This window comes from Saccopteryx leptura, chromosome 13 (assembly GCF_036850995.1).
Source record: "Saccopteryx leptura isolate mSacLep1 chromosome 13, mSacLep1_pri_phased_curated, whole genome shotgun sequence".
NCBI classification, from domain to species: Eukaryota; Metazoa; Chordata; class Mammalia; order Chiroptera; family Emballonuridae; genus Saccopteryx; species Saccopteryx leptura.
Genome location: NC_089515.1, coordinates 33,903,502 through 33,916,488, shown reverse-complemented (window position 1 = coordinate 33,916,488; position 12,987 = coordinate 33,903,502). Strand labels below are relative to the sequence as shown.

The 12,987-nt window shown below is 44.3% G+C and overlaps 1 protein-coding gene across 5 annotated transcripts in view; it reads right to left on the bottom strand.

The window, feature by feature from the left end:
- Window positions 1–12,987, bottom strand: part of MYOF (myoferlin) — a 184,013-nt gene that overhangs the window by 78,365 nt on the left and 92,661 nt on the right. For all 5 annotated transcript variants that reach the window (XM_066355315.1, XM_066355318.1, XM_066355319.1 and 2 more), the window contains 4 exons: window positions 12,742–12,919; window positions 11,291–11,415; window positions 6,656–6,762; window positions 1,478–1,670 (listed from right to left, as the gene is read on the bottom strand). In XM_066355315.1, the coding sequence (XP_066211412.1) occupies window positions 1,478–1,670; window positions 6,656–6,762; window positions 11,291–11,415; window positions 12,742–12,919 (603 nt within the window). The remainder of the gene's footprint in view (window positions 1–1,477; window positions 1,671–6,655; window positions 6,763–11,290; window positions 11,416–12,741; window positions 12,920–12,987) is intronic.

Genomic DNA, 12,987 nt, shown 5'->3' with positions numbered 1-12,987 from the left:
AAAGGTGATACAGATTCACTATAGGAACTTTGAGCCCTAGCTGGTTGGCTCAGTGGTAGAGCATCAGCCCTGCATATGGGTGTCCTGGGTTCGATTTGCAGTCAGTGCACACAGGAGAAGAGCCCATCTGCTCCTCCAACCCTCCCTCTCTCACTTCTCTCTCATCTGCTCTTATAGCCATGGCTCAATTGGAGCAAATTGGCCCTGGGCACTGAGGATGGCTCCATGGCCTTTGCCTCAGGCGCTAAGAAGAGCTCAGTTGCTGAGCAACAGAACAATGCCCCAGATGGGCAGAGCATCACCCCCTACTGGGCTAGCCAAGTGGATCCTGGTTGGAGTGCATGTGGGAGTCTGTCTCTGCCTCCCCTCCTCTCACTGAATAAAAGAAGAAAAGAAAATTTGAAAGCAACAAAGCTTAGAAAGGAGAAAATAAAAATTATCTGTAATCATGTGTGTTTTTTCCAATGTATATTGATTTACAAATATATTAGCCCCCACTGCATCTCTGAAAGTCAGTAGGAAGGGCCCTCTATTCCCTTGTTCTTCCAGTCCACAGAAGTTAATGTCAGTCAAAACTTATAAAGCACTCACTGTGTGTCTTGCATTATGCTAAGCCCTTTACACTCATCAGCCTCCTTAATCTTTACCGAAATATGTTGTGTAGTGAGTCCATTTTACATATGGGGAAACCGAGACTTATAGAGTTTGAATACTTTGCCCAATGTCACCCATGCTAGATCCAGATTCAAAGTCAAGTCTCCCCAATTCCAACCAAAGGTGGCATTTAATTCATATCTGGATTTATCATTCTACTTGAAACGTTCTCTGACTGTGTCATGATTATGACAACGAGTTGCACACTCTAAGACCTTTCCAGGACCACCAACTCAAAATTCTTCTTCTCCCCTGACAGCATGATGTTCACCCCTATTACCCATGAGCATCCCAGCCCAGTAACTCCTTGATCTCATCGCCCATCAGCTCTGGTCAATATCAAAGGTAATGGACTAGATTTTCCCATCACCATCTCTATCCTTGTGCTATTCCGCAGAATCCTTCCTCCATAGGTGACATTCCCGCAGTTCAAAAGTCCTACCTCGGCCCTGGCCGGTTGGCTCAGCGGTAGAGCGTCGGCCTGGCGTGTGGGGGACCCGGGTTCGATTCCCGGCCAGGGTACACAGGAGAAGCGCCCATTTGCTTCTCCACCCCCCCCTCCTTCCTCTCTGTCTCTCTCTTCCCCTCCCGCAGCCAAAGCTCCATTGGAACAAAGATGGCCCGGGCGCTGGGGATGGCTCCTTGGCCTCTGCCCCAGGTGCTAGAGTGGCTCTGGTCGAGGCAGAGCATCGCCCCCTGGTGGGCAGAGCATCGCCCCTGGTGGGCGTGCCGGGTGGATCCCGGTCGGACGCATGCGGGAGTCTGTCTGACTGTCTCTCCCCGTTTCCAGCTTCAGAAAAATACAAAAAAAAAAAAGTCCTACCTCTTCAGTCAGTTGCATTAATTTGTGCAGCCAGTCTTCGATTTCTCCCAGTGAGGACGTCACCTCTGTGGCCTCAGACCTCATCTTCACCGCTGCCTCGTGAATCTGGGAGAGAGATCTAGACCGCAGCTTTCGGATCTGAGTATCTAGCATTGTGACATTCGATTTTCCTTCCGGGAGAGGCAACGTGTATCTAAAAAAACAAAACAAAACAAACAAACAAACAAAAGATAAAACAGAGTTTGTAGAACAGCTTTTTAGGTTTCGGACTGTCAAAGTCATTTATAATCGGTTTCCATCTTTCAAACCACACCAATTTCCTGACTCCACAGTATGAGCAGGTTTAAGCTGAAGTAGGTTCTATCTGGCATTGGTAGATCAAATGTGCCAGTTAAGACTCTCCTCACTCCCCATGAGGAATGCAGGGGGATTTAAATTTCAAAGCAGTTCCTTGGGTTTGGCCCAAGGCCCATGGAGTCACTAGAAAGAAGGCGGAGACAGCAGCTGGGAGAAACGGCCTAGCCTTCCTATGCCTCCTAGGATCATTATATGGCCCCCAAAATGAAGGAGGGGGAGATTAGAGACCATTTGGCCAAAGGGTTCTTAACTTAGTGACTACATACCCCTAGGTCATCTGTGGGTGGGCCTCAAGAGTTCTGTGAATCCCTGAACTTACAAAAAAAAAAATGTGTGTGTTTGTGTTGATATGCAGTGTGATATAATGATGAAGAACTCAGGCTTTGGAGCCGACTATCTGGGTACAAACTCTGGCTCCACCTTTTACTAGTTCTGTGATCCTTTCTTCTCCTGTCTTCCAAGGTGGGAAAATAATATCTACCGTCTAGGGTTGTTGTGAGAAGTAAATGGATTAATACATGAAGTGCATTGAGAGCAATGCCTGCTGCCTAATAATCCAAATAATGTTGCCATCATCATCATCTCATGGTTGTCATCATCCTTGTCATTGTCTCATTGGATATTCAAAGGGGCCCATGAGCTCCCAAGAGGTGAAGAACCACCTGTGTAGGCCAAGCTGCCATTCAAAATGAGAAGTTTAGAACAGCTGAGCTGGTGCCACGATGGCCTTCTTCTGCCAGGGCTTCGCTCTTATCACGGCAGCTGGAGGGCACACAGGGTAAGGCTGGCTCTAATTTCAGGAAGTTTTACTCACACGGTCTCTACCTGGACTTTCCATTGGTTTGAATTTCATTCAGGTTTTTAAGTGAAGGAAATCCTAGTGTTGGGCAGATAAAATATATTATGCTCACTTTGTTAAAGATGACGTTGCCCACGTGAGGCCATCGCCCAGGTAATATTAATGTGTGTTGAGAATCCTTGTAGCCTGGGGCTTGGTTTTGGGATTAAGCCTTTCCCACCCTTTTTGATGTAAGGCGGTACAATCCTATCATGCCTCAGAGGGTGACTTTGTATTAGAGACTTCCCTGTTTTGTATATTGGATTAAGAGTTTGGATTTTTACACTATAAAATGGGGACGGAACGAGAGCTTGCCCTCTTGGTTGCTGAGATTATCATTAGAGGAGAGAACAGAGCAGAGAGCAGAAGGAGGCAACGTGGAGTAGGCCAGGAGAAGCAGCTAAGATGGCGGAGTGCTGAGTGAGATGCCAGTTTGTGTAGAGTTTGTATCTGGGATAAGGAAGGAGATGGGGAACTGAGGAGAATAAGGCTGGTGAGCTAGAAACCTTTGATTCTAGGGAACTCGGATAAATCAGTAGCTTTGTGAGCACTGAATGTGAGTGGGTTTTGGAGCCCAGTGAGTGTTTTTACTTGCCCGCCGGGTGCAAGCTAGAATTAAGATGACAGCCCATCTGTTTTTGGCTCCGTTGTTTCTTTACCGACTGTTCGAATCCAATGCGAACCTGCACTGGCCAGGCTGCTGTGATGGTGGCCCTGGCCTTGGCCGCTGGCTTTACACCTAGCATGACTTCCCTTAAACACAAATTTCCTGTTACACAAAGTTTAAAAGATTTCAATTTACTTCTTTAAGAAACAGTTCACATGAATTTGATTCTTCAAAAACAGACTCTTGAAGAACAGTAAAAGAAGACATTTCTGTATTTTGCTCAGCAAATCTTAAAATTCACATCTTTGACACATATAGTTATTACCAAAGTGTTGGGCAGATAAAATATATTATGCTCACTTTGTTAAAGATGGCACTGCCTACATGGAAGCCCATCGCCCAGGTGATATTAATGTGTGTTGGGGGCAGGCTGTGGGCAGGCAGGATCTTTGTAGCCTGGGGCTTGGTTTTAGGACTAAGCCTTTCCCACCCCTTTTGATGTGGGGTGGTACAATCCCATCATGCCTCAAATAAGTGACTTTGTATTAGAGACTTCCCTATTTTGTATATTGGATTAAAGGTTTTGATTTCTGCACTATAAAGTGGGGCAGACCGGGAACTTGCTCTCTTGGTTCCTGAGATTAGCATTAGAGAGCAGAGCAGAGGAGAGCAGAGAAAGGCCATGTGGAGGAGGCCAGGAGAAGCAGCCAATATGGTGGAGTGTTGAAGGAGAAGCCAGTTTGTGCAGAAAGGAGATGAGGAACAGAGGTGAATGAGACTGGTGAGGTTAGAAATCTTTGATTCTAGGAAACTCGAATAAGTCAGTAGCTTTGTGAGCACTGAATGAGTGGGTTTTGGAGCCCAGTATGTGTTTTTACTTGCCCGCTGGGTGCAAGCTAGGATTAAAGCTAATGGCCCACCAGTTCTTGGCTCCGTTGTTTCATTACCATCTGTCCGAATCCATAGCGAACCGCTATAGTGGCTGTGGCAACTGGCTTTACACAAAGGTAATGTTTGGTTACATTAGTAATTATGGCAATACACTAGTAGGGTTAAGTTGCTGGAATAATTAATTCTGTGAGGCATAAATACATGTGGAAGCTGCTAGCTTGAAAGTCACACATGAAACCTTCAATAAATAGATGTTGTAAAGCCAGGAGCCACCATCGTGGCCATTCACATGCAGGTTCGCATTGGAGTCGGACAGTCGGTAAAGAAACAACGGAGCCAAAAACTGATGGGCCATAGTCTTTAATTCTAGCTTGCACCCGGCGGGCAAGTAAAAATACACACTGGGCTCCAAAACCCAGTCACATTCAGTGCTCACAAAGCCACTGACTTATCCGAGTTTCCTAGAATCAAAGGTTTCTAGCTCACCAGACTTATTCACCTCTGTTCCCCATCTCCTTCCTTATCCCAAATACAAACTCTACACAAACTGGCATCTCACTCAGCACTCCACCATCTTGGCTGCTTCTCCTGGCCTCCTCCACGTGGCCTTTCCGCTGCTGGCTCTACTCTCTCATGCTAATCATCCCAGGAACCAAGCGCCCAAACTCTGTTCTGCCCCCATTTTATATTGTAGCTTCACAACCTCTAATCCAATATACAAAATAGGGAAGTCTCTAGTAGAGTCACTTCTCTGAGGCATGATTGGATTGTACCACCCCACATCAAAAAGGGTGGGAAAGGCTTAATCCCAAAATCAAGCCCCAGGCTGCAACGATCCACAGAGACACACATTAATATCACCTGGGCAACGGCCTCCACGTGGGCAGTGGCGCCATCTTTAACAAAGTGAGCATAATACATTTTATCTGCCCAACAGATGTTAATGGTGTGAAACATGTAGCAGAAAGAGGAGAGAGGAGTTGTGCTGAGAAACCCAACTCTGAGACTCAGATGCATCATTTCACCTCCTTGGACCTCTGCTTTTCATCTATAAAATAAGGATACTGGAAGAGATGACCTCTTTGGACCGAGATTGAAGTTCTTTGCATCAAATGACTGTCAATTACCTGGTTACACCACTAGAAGGCACAAAAAGACAGGGAGACTTAGGGCGTCAACCCAGAGGGGAGAAAAACGTCTCTGGTAGTTGCTACTTGTGAGAAGTATTCATCATGCTTTTCTTTTGGAACTTCCCTGTCCCATGCTGTATTAGCAAATAGTGGAAGTGAGTTTGGAATGAATCACTTTCCCCTTTGATTTCCAAATACCCAGAGTTCTGAGCTGTTTCCCCAAGTCACAGTTATGAAAGGTTGTCTGGCTCGTTAAATCGACTGGCTCTACCTAAAGGAGGTGTGGCCAGAGTGTTCACTAGGCATTCAGTAAAAGAGCAAGTAAAAAGGTTGTTTCTAAATGTGTTGGAATTATAAATGATGTTCTGAATGGTAAAAAGCGATGCTCTATCCCCAGACCCCAGGAGTCACCTCTTTGGGAGATTCTGGGAGGCAGAGGCACAGCCTGCTCCCTCCGCGCCTCCCCCGCCCCTTGCCCGAGGCTGCCTGGGTTGTGCTTCCTGGAGTTAGGCCTCAGCCTCCCAGGAACTGGCACCAGATCCCAGAGTGGAGCTTTTCCTGGTGGTGAGTCAGGGACTCCTCCCAGTGACCTTTTGAGAAGCTTGACTAATTCCATTTTATTTTTCAGGCAAACACTAGACACAATTCTAGAGGCTCTTCTAGGCTTACAGTTTGAAGGAATGCTGAGATACACAAAATAAATCAGTGAACTGTGGTAAGGTACCAAAGAACTGCAAACTTAGTATTGGCAACGCCATTTTAAAGAGGAAAGGTCAGGCTTTCTGTCCCATCTTTTCTTTGGAAAATGGAGGAAAAAGGATATAGGAATCTCCTGACTTACAAGGACAACTGGGTCATTTAGTTTTAGTTCTCTGAAAGGATTAAGGTTATCTGAAGAACTTCCTTTCCCTTTCAATAAGAGACAAAATTTACATACCTCCCCCCCACTCCCCCCACTGATTTTAGCTGTCTCTCCCTTCCTGGAATCCTGAGATTAACGTGTACCTCTAGGCAAAAGAGGAGAGATAGACACTAAAAGGTTTATGAATGTATTTTGATATGTAGAATGACATCACTATTGAATTTTTTTTTAAACCCCCTAGACAAATGTTATAAGCTTGTTAATGATTGTGTCACGATGTCATGCTCCCCCCAACCTGTATGTGATCAAAGGTATATAACCAGCCTCTGAGATATACTCGAGGCTCCAGGATTTGGGTCAGATATGCCCTTTGTTAGTCATCTGTGGCCAGCATATTAATAAATCTCCTTTTAATAAAACCCTTCAAAACTCATCTGGACTTGGTGTCTCTAGGTAAACCCGCAGAAGTGAGGTACGGTATTGACAACAGTACCTTGTGTCTTCTATAACTTCATCGATCAGCTTCAACCATATTTCAGCAAACTGGTTTGCAGGAATTTTAGCTTGTAGCCCTGATTTTAGAGCTTCTATGTTTGATTGCTGAAGAATTTGGAAAGAGAGGAAAGAGGTGGTAATTTGTTATGCCATTAGACCTAGTAAAGGTTTAACTTTAATTTTCAAGAAAAAAAAAACACCTATCAGAAAAATCAGGGGTTTTTTTTGTTTGTTTTTTGTTTTTTCTTTACTTTTAGTAAAGCTCACCATAGCTTAGCATAATTTCTTTTTCTTCAAAATGCAGTCAACATTCACATACTTAAGTAATAGGACGATCTTTGCATATAGCTTTGACCTTTGAAACTGTGGATGAAAATGGGGCCACATACTCAACCTGACAAGCTCAGGGGAAGCCCACATGGCAGCCTTACAAACTCAGAGACCTAAAGGAACCACACTGATGATCTGAAATGAAAACTTCCTAAGAGCAGTTCATGGGGGATAGTCATGTCCTAGGCCAGGCGTCGGGAACCTATGGCTCGCGAGCCAGATGTGGCTCTTTTGATGGCTGCTTCTGGCTCGCAGACAAATCTTTAATAAAAAAATAATAACGTTAAAAATATAAAACATTCTCATGTATTACAATCCATTCATTTTCTACCGCTCATGTTCATGGTTGTGGGAGGCTGGAGCCAATCACAGCTATATTCTGGGACAACACCGAATTTTTATTGGATAATGCGTAACATACATGGGCAGTTGTATGGCTCTCATGGAATTACACTTTAAAATATGTGGCGTTCATGGCTATCTCAGCCAAAAAGATTCCCGACCCCTGTCCTAGGCCATTATCTCCCCTGACAAAGGTCAGTCTTCACCTTAACTGAGCCAGTCTGTTGTCTTTTTGCCTCTATGATAACATTCCTTTGGAATGTCAGAGTAATCCCCTTTCCCAGATGCCTCAGGGCACAACCTCCCACCAGAACACAAGTCTCAGGAACATTAACTCTCTAAAATGATGGAAGACATCATCTTAAATACCACCTTTAGCTAAAGACAAAGATGTTGGGGGTGGAGAGTCAATTATGGCAGGTTTTCAGGAAAGGCACAGAAAACAAGGGTAAGATTGTTAAGCAGATTTAAGCCCAGACATTCTCCACTGTAGTGAAGGTAAGCCTGGTAGGTACAGCAGAGGGAAGCACCCTGGCAGGTGGATGGTTCTCTTACAAATGTAACCGTTCTTTCGCAAAGGGCAACTTCTCCTTGGTTTTCAGAGCCTCTCCCTGAAATAGGAGAAACCAGAAGAATGAAGAGGAGAGGGGCCTGCAATGTCTGGGGTCTTTAGGCTCCAGCCACTGACCTCAGTGTTCAGGACTGAGGGAACATGGGCAGACAGAAAAATTTTAAAAATAACAAAAACACAGATGTAGACCTTGCTTGTGATTAGTTCCTTGAGCTCCAGTAAGAAGAATAAGTGATAGGATTATCAAGGACAGACCCTCCGGCTACCTCTCCCCTTCCCCTCCCTAAAACAGAAAAGTCAGGTACGCCTGCAAACAAAGAAGTCAGAGAAATCAGGCATTTGTCACGTGAAAACTAAAGCTGTAAAGGTATATAAGATGTAAGAAATCTAACTTTGGCCTGACCAGGCGGTGGAGCTGGGATAGAGCGTTGGACAGGGATGCCAAGGACCCAGGTTCGAGACCCCGAGGTTGCCAGCTTGAGCGCAGGCTCATCTGGCTTGAGCAAAATAAAAAAAATAAGAAAAATGCTCACCAGCATGGACCCAAGATCGCTGGCTCAAGCAAGGGGTTACTCGGTCTGCTGAAGGCCCGTGGTCAAGGCACATATGAGAAAGCAATCAATGAACAACTAAGGTGTCACAACGAAAAACTGATGATTGATGCTTCTCATCTCTCTCAGTTCCTGTCTGTCTGTCCCTATCTATCCCTCTCTCTGACTCTCTCTCTCTGTCCCTGTAAAAAAAAAAAAAAAAAGAAAAGAAATCTAACTTTGGAGAGGTCATGTTTTGTTGCCTCTTTTGGGGTCACGCTTGTGGTAGGGGCCTGGTGTTATGTATGGGACCTCAGTATTGTGTATATTGAGTTGGACATAAAGAGGATCTTTAAACTTGCTTTTGGTAGCTGCTTAGAGTAGAAAATCCCCAATAGTCTGTACAAGGAAGTTAAGCATTAAATGAAGCTTGCCTGTGGCAGTAGCTTAGAGTGAAAAAATTTTACAAGCCCAACTAGTTAGATATCTTGACTTAAATCTTGCCTAGAGAAGAAGCAGGATATATTGATAGTTTTATGCTTTAGCCTTGCAGCAATTACAGGAAGAATTGTAACCAGCTTTAGAACAAAGAATGCTTTCTACCAAAATGTCAAGCATGTTGTGCATACCTGTTGTAATAGCTATGACTTTGTGGTTTATCCCCTTAAATACTGCTCTCTCCCTAGGCTCGGGGCTGTTAGCTGTTTCTCAGCTAGCAGTTGCCAGGCAACTAATAAAGGCTTTTAAATTTATAATCAATTTGGGCTCTGGTCAGTAATTACTGGCGTTCGGTCCATAACAACACTGCTCCGCCGGCTAAATAAATCCTACTTCCTTCATCAAGTTGTCTGGGCGTTCTTGTCCTCCTTTGATTCCTGCAACATCCCAACTCAAAAATAATCAATGTCCCAAAGAGGCATATTTTGGGGTGGCAAGCTTTGCTTTCCTTCATCCTCGAAACATAATTAGAATCGAGGTATGATCAATCCTCCACCAATTCCTTTGAGATGAAGGACAGGGAATTAACACCACAACTACACTGCATACATTGCAGTTTTATTAGGTGAACAATTTACTTAAGTTAACTTAATTCTAAAGTTCTTCTTCAATACTATCTTTATACCATAAAACAATATTTTTCCATTTTTCCATGGAGTCTTAGATCAGGGACCCCCTCACTCTAACCCCCTACCATGTCTTGGTCCAGCCCTGACAGAGGTTAGATCTTAGAAAAAAATAATACAAATTGAATTTGAAAATCAAAACACTAATACCAGATAGATTTTTTTTTTTTTTTTGTATTTTTCTGAAGCTGGAAATGGGGAGGCAGTCAGACAGACTCCTGCATGCGCCCGACCGGGATCCACCCGGCATGCCCACCAGGGGCGACGCTCTGCCCATCTGGGCGTTGCTCTGTGCAACCAGAGCCATTCTAGTGCCTGAGGCAGAGGCCACAGAGCCATCCCCAGCGCCCGGGCCATCTTTGCTCCAATGGAGCCTTGGCTGCGGGAGGGGAAGAGAGAGACAGAGAGGAAGGAGAGGGGGAGGGGTGGAGAAGCAGATGGGCGCCTCTCCTGTGTGCCCTGGCCGGGAATCAAACCCAGGACTCCCGCATGCCAGGCCGATGCTCTACCACTGAGCCAACCAGCCAGGGCACCAGATAGATTGTATATTGATACCTGATAGAAATAACTTAGTATCTTTATCTCAACCATGTTCCCTTTCTCCTCATCCATGTCAACAAGATGGATAATTACAGGTATCACATCTATGCAGCTTTTATCACAGGGAACCCCCAACCTCCAAACAGGAAGCAGTCAGTCCTCTAGTCACAGCAAGAGTTGAAAAGGTCAGGCCCTGGTTCCTCTGAACCCACTTCTTCTCACAGTGGAGAGGTTTACTACCTCAACAGCAAAGCTCTAAGGCAGGGGTCCCCAAACTACGGCCCGCGGGCTGCATGCGGCCCCCTGAGGCCATTTATCCGGCCCCCACCGCACTTCCGGAAGGGGCACCTCTTTCATTGGTGGTTGGTGAGAGGAGCATAGTTCCCATTGAAAAACTGGTCAGTTTGTTGATTTAAATTTACTTGTTCTTTATTTTAAATATTGTATTTGTTCTCATTTTGTTTTTTTACTTTAAAATAAGATATGTGCAGTGTGCATAGGGATTTGTTCATAGTTTTTTTTATAGTCTGGCCCTCCAACGGTCTGAGGGACAGTGAACTGGCCCCCTGTGTAAAAAGTTTGGGGACCCCTGCTCTAAGGGGTGCATATTTCTATCAGAAAGCACCAATCTCCACACCATGTTACATACAATCTGTGGCAGATACAGTGAGTTTCTCTTCTTCCTCTTCAATACCCAACGTCCCTATTTCATAATAACAGAAGTTTTATCTCGTCATATTCTGGCCCAAACATAAAACTGCATCTCCCAACTGCCTTATAGTGAGATGTGGTGCTATCACTGGATTCTGGCCAAGGGAAGTGAGTAGAAGAAATCCAGTGTGTGACTCTCGGGTCTTTCCCTTCAAAGGAAAGACCTGTGTCATCTTCTCCTCCTCATTTCCCCTTCCTCAGTCTAGAGGGTGGGTGTCGTGGTGGGCTGCTCCTCCCATGAAAACAGTGACAACTCCTAGTGACGGCAGAGCAACAAGAGGGCCAGAGCCTGGCTCCCCTGCACCCCCGAACCTCCTTGGATATCTACCCTCCACTGTAACTGAAGAGACTGCTTTTATCTTCCTCGTCATTATATTATGAGGTCTTGTGTTGAGGTTGGTTAGGGTGCTTCGCCTGCATCTTAACTAATACATAACATAATTTACTCTGTCTGGTGAAAGGAAATGCAGAAAAGATCAACTTACCAGCCGTTCTGCCATGACTAAGAGAATGTTTACTGCATCCAGGCGATGACTGATATCTTCCCAATATGAAGTCAAGGTAACAACTGGCTTTGTGTGGGCCCAAGGCAAGTAATAATAGAAGTTCCCTGGATAGAACATGGAGGGTCAGTGAACACTGGACACTTGAAATAAACAACATGTTTAGTAAAGAGATGTGTAAACTGGACCTCTGTTTAATTGTGTGCTTGGGAAATGGTCTGGGGTGGTTGGGTTCTTTAACTTAGTGTAATTAAGCTACTGAGAGATAGAAAGTTCTCACTCATTCAGCCTGTTTTGAAAAACTCTAAAATAGTCTAGTAAACCAAACACAACACTCTTCAGGAGTTCTAGTGGCTCAGGGTTCTGTATCCGAACATCACTGATGAATATATAACACGGTGACAGAAAACACAGAAAGCATAGGGGATTAGATTACATGTGCTTGTCCCTGAAAACTGCTATTTTAAATGAATATTTTTTGTTGGAAGTGGGGCAAGGAAAAAGAATTTTTTGTTTTTTTCAAAGCTTTAGCCAGAGTGAGCTTTAGCTCAGCAGTTCCTTTGAATCAACCCTGCTTGCTAACTATTCTTGCTTGCAAGGACAGTTCAAGACATGTGGGCACCTTCCAATACTTAAAAATACATACATACATACACACATACATACATACATACATAAAAATAAAAGCCTTAGCTGGATACATGGGATTTGGTATTACTTAGAGCCTTACAATGATTAAAAATTATTAGCCAACATTCTCTGGCACATTTTATATTTGAACACTTTTGTATATTTTGCTTATACAAAAATTAGGTAAAAAACTATATGAAACTGCTGAAACATTTGATAAGAATTTCTCCCTCCCTCCTCTATATTCTTAAATCATTTGTCAATATCTTTATTAAGGCAGTTTTATACTCTGCCTTCTATTATGATTTATTTTATATACTAGAATGTAAGCTCCTAAAAGCAGGGACTGTTTTATATCCACCTTTATTCAAATTCAGTTACTTAATCCTCATGGATACTCTGAAGAAGATGGAGAAAGTGAAGGTTAGAATTCAGAGTCCCATACACTTCAACTACTCAATATGGAGTGATTTGGAACCTCATAGGGCAGAGGTGGGAACAGGTAGATGCTTCCAGAGAGCTCAGTGGTCAGCAAATTGCCATCTTGTGACATTACAAAACAGAGCCAGTGGTAAATTTCCTCATGGGGGGCTCAGCCCCTGGCAAAGGGCCTGCAGCTTCTTTGGTTTGATAAGTCTCTCTGAGGTGCCTGGACTCCAGCCATCTCTCTTCCCTATTCAACCTTTTCCTTTCCACTAAGCAGACACTGGAGATAATGGCTGCCATAGGGAGAATACACTGCATGCTTCCCGGCCTGCGGTGCACCCATTCTAAATGTGTATGGGAGACAATGTCAATCTTACCATCAAATATGGCACGGCTGTATTGAGTGGTTGATGCCAAAGGCTTACAGGTTGAGTCAAACTTGTTGCCATAGTTCCCAATGCTGACTTCAAACTGAATGGCCTCGCCAACATCCTGCAACATGGTGGCCGAATGGAACACAGCAGACAGGCTGTACTTTCGCCTTCGCTGGTATTTCTATAAAGTACAAGCAGACATAAGGCTCAATGAAACTCCTTTTGCTTGAATATTTTTTATTTGCGAAA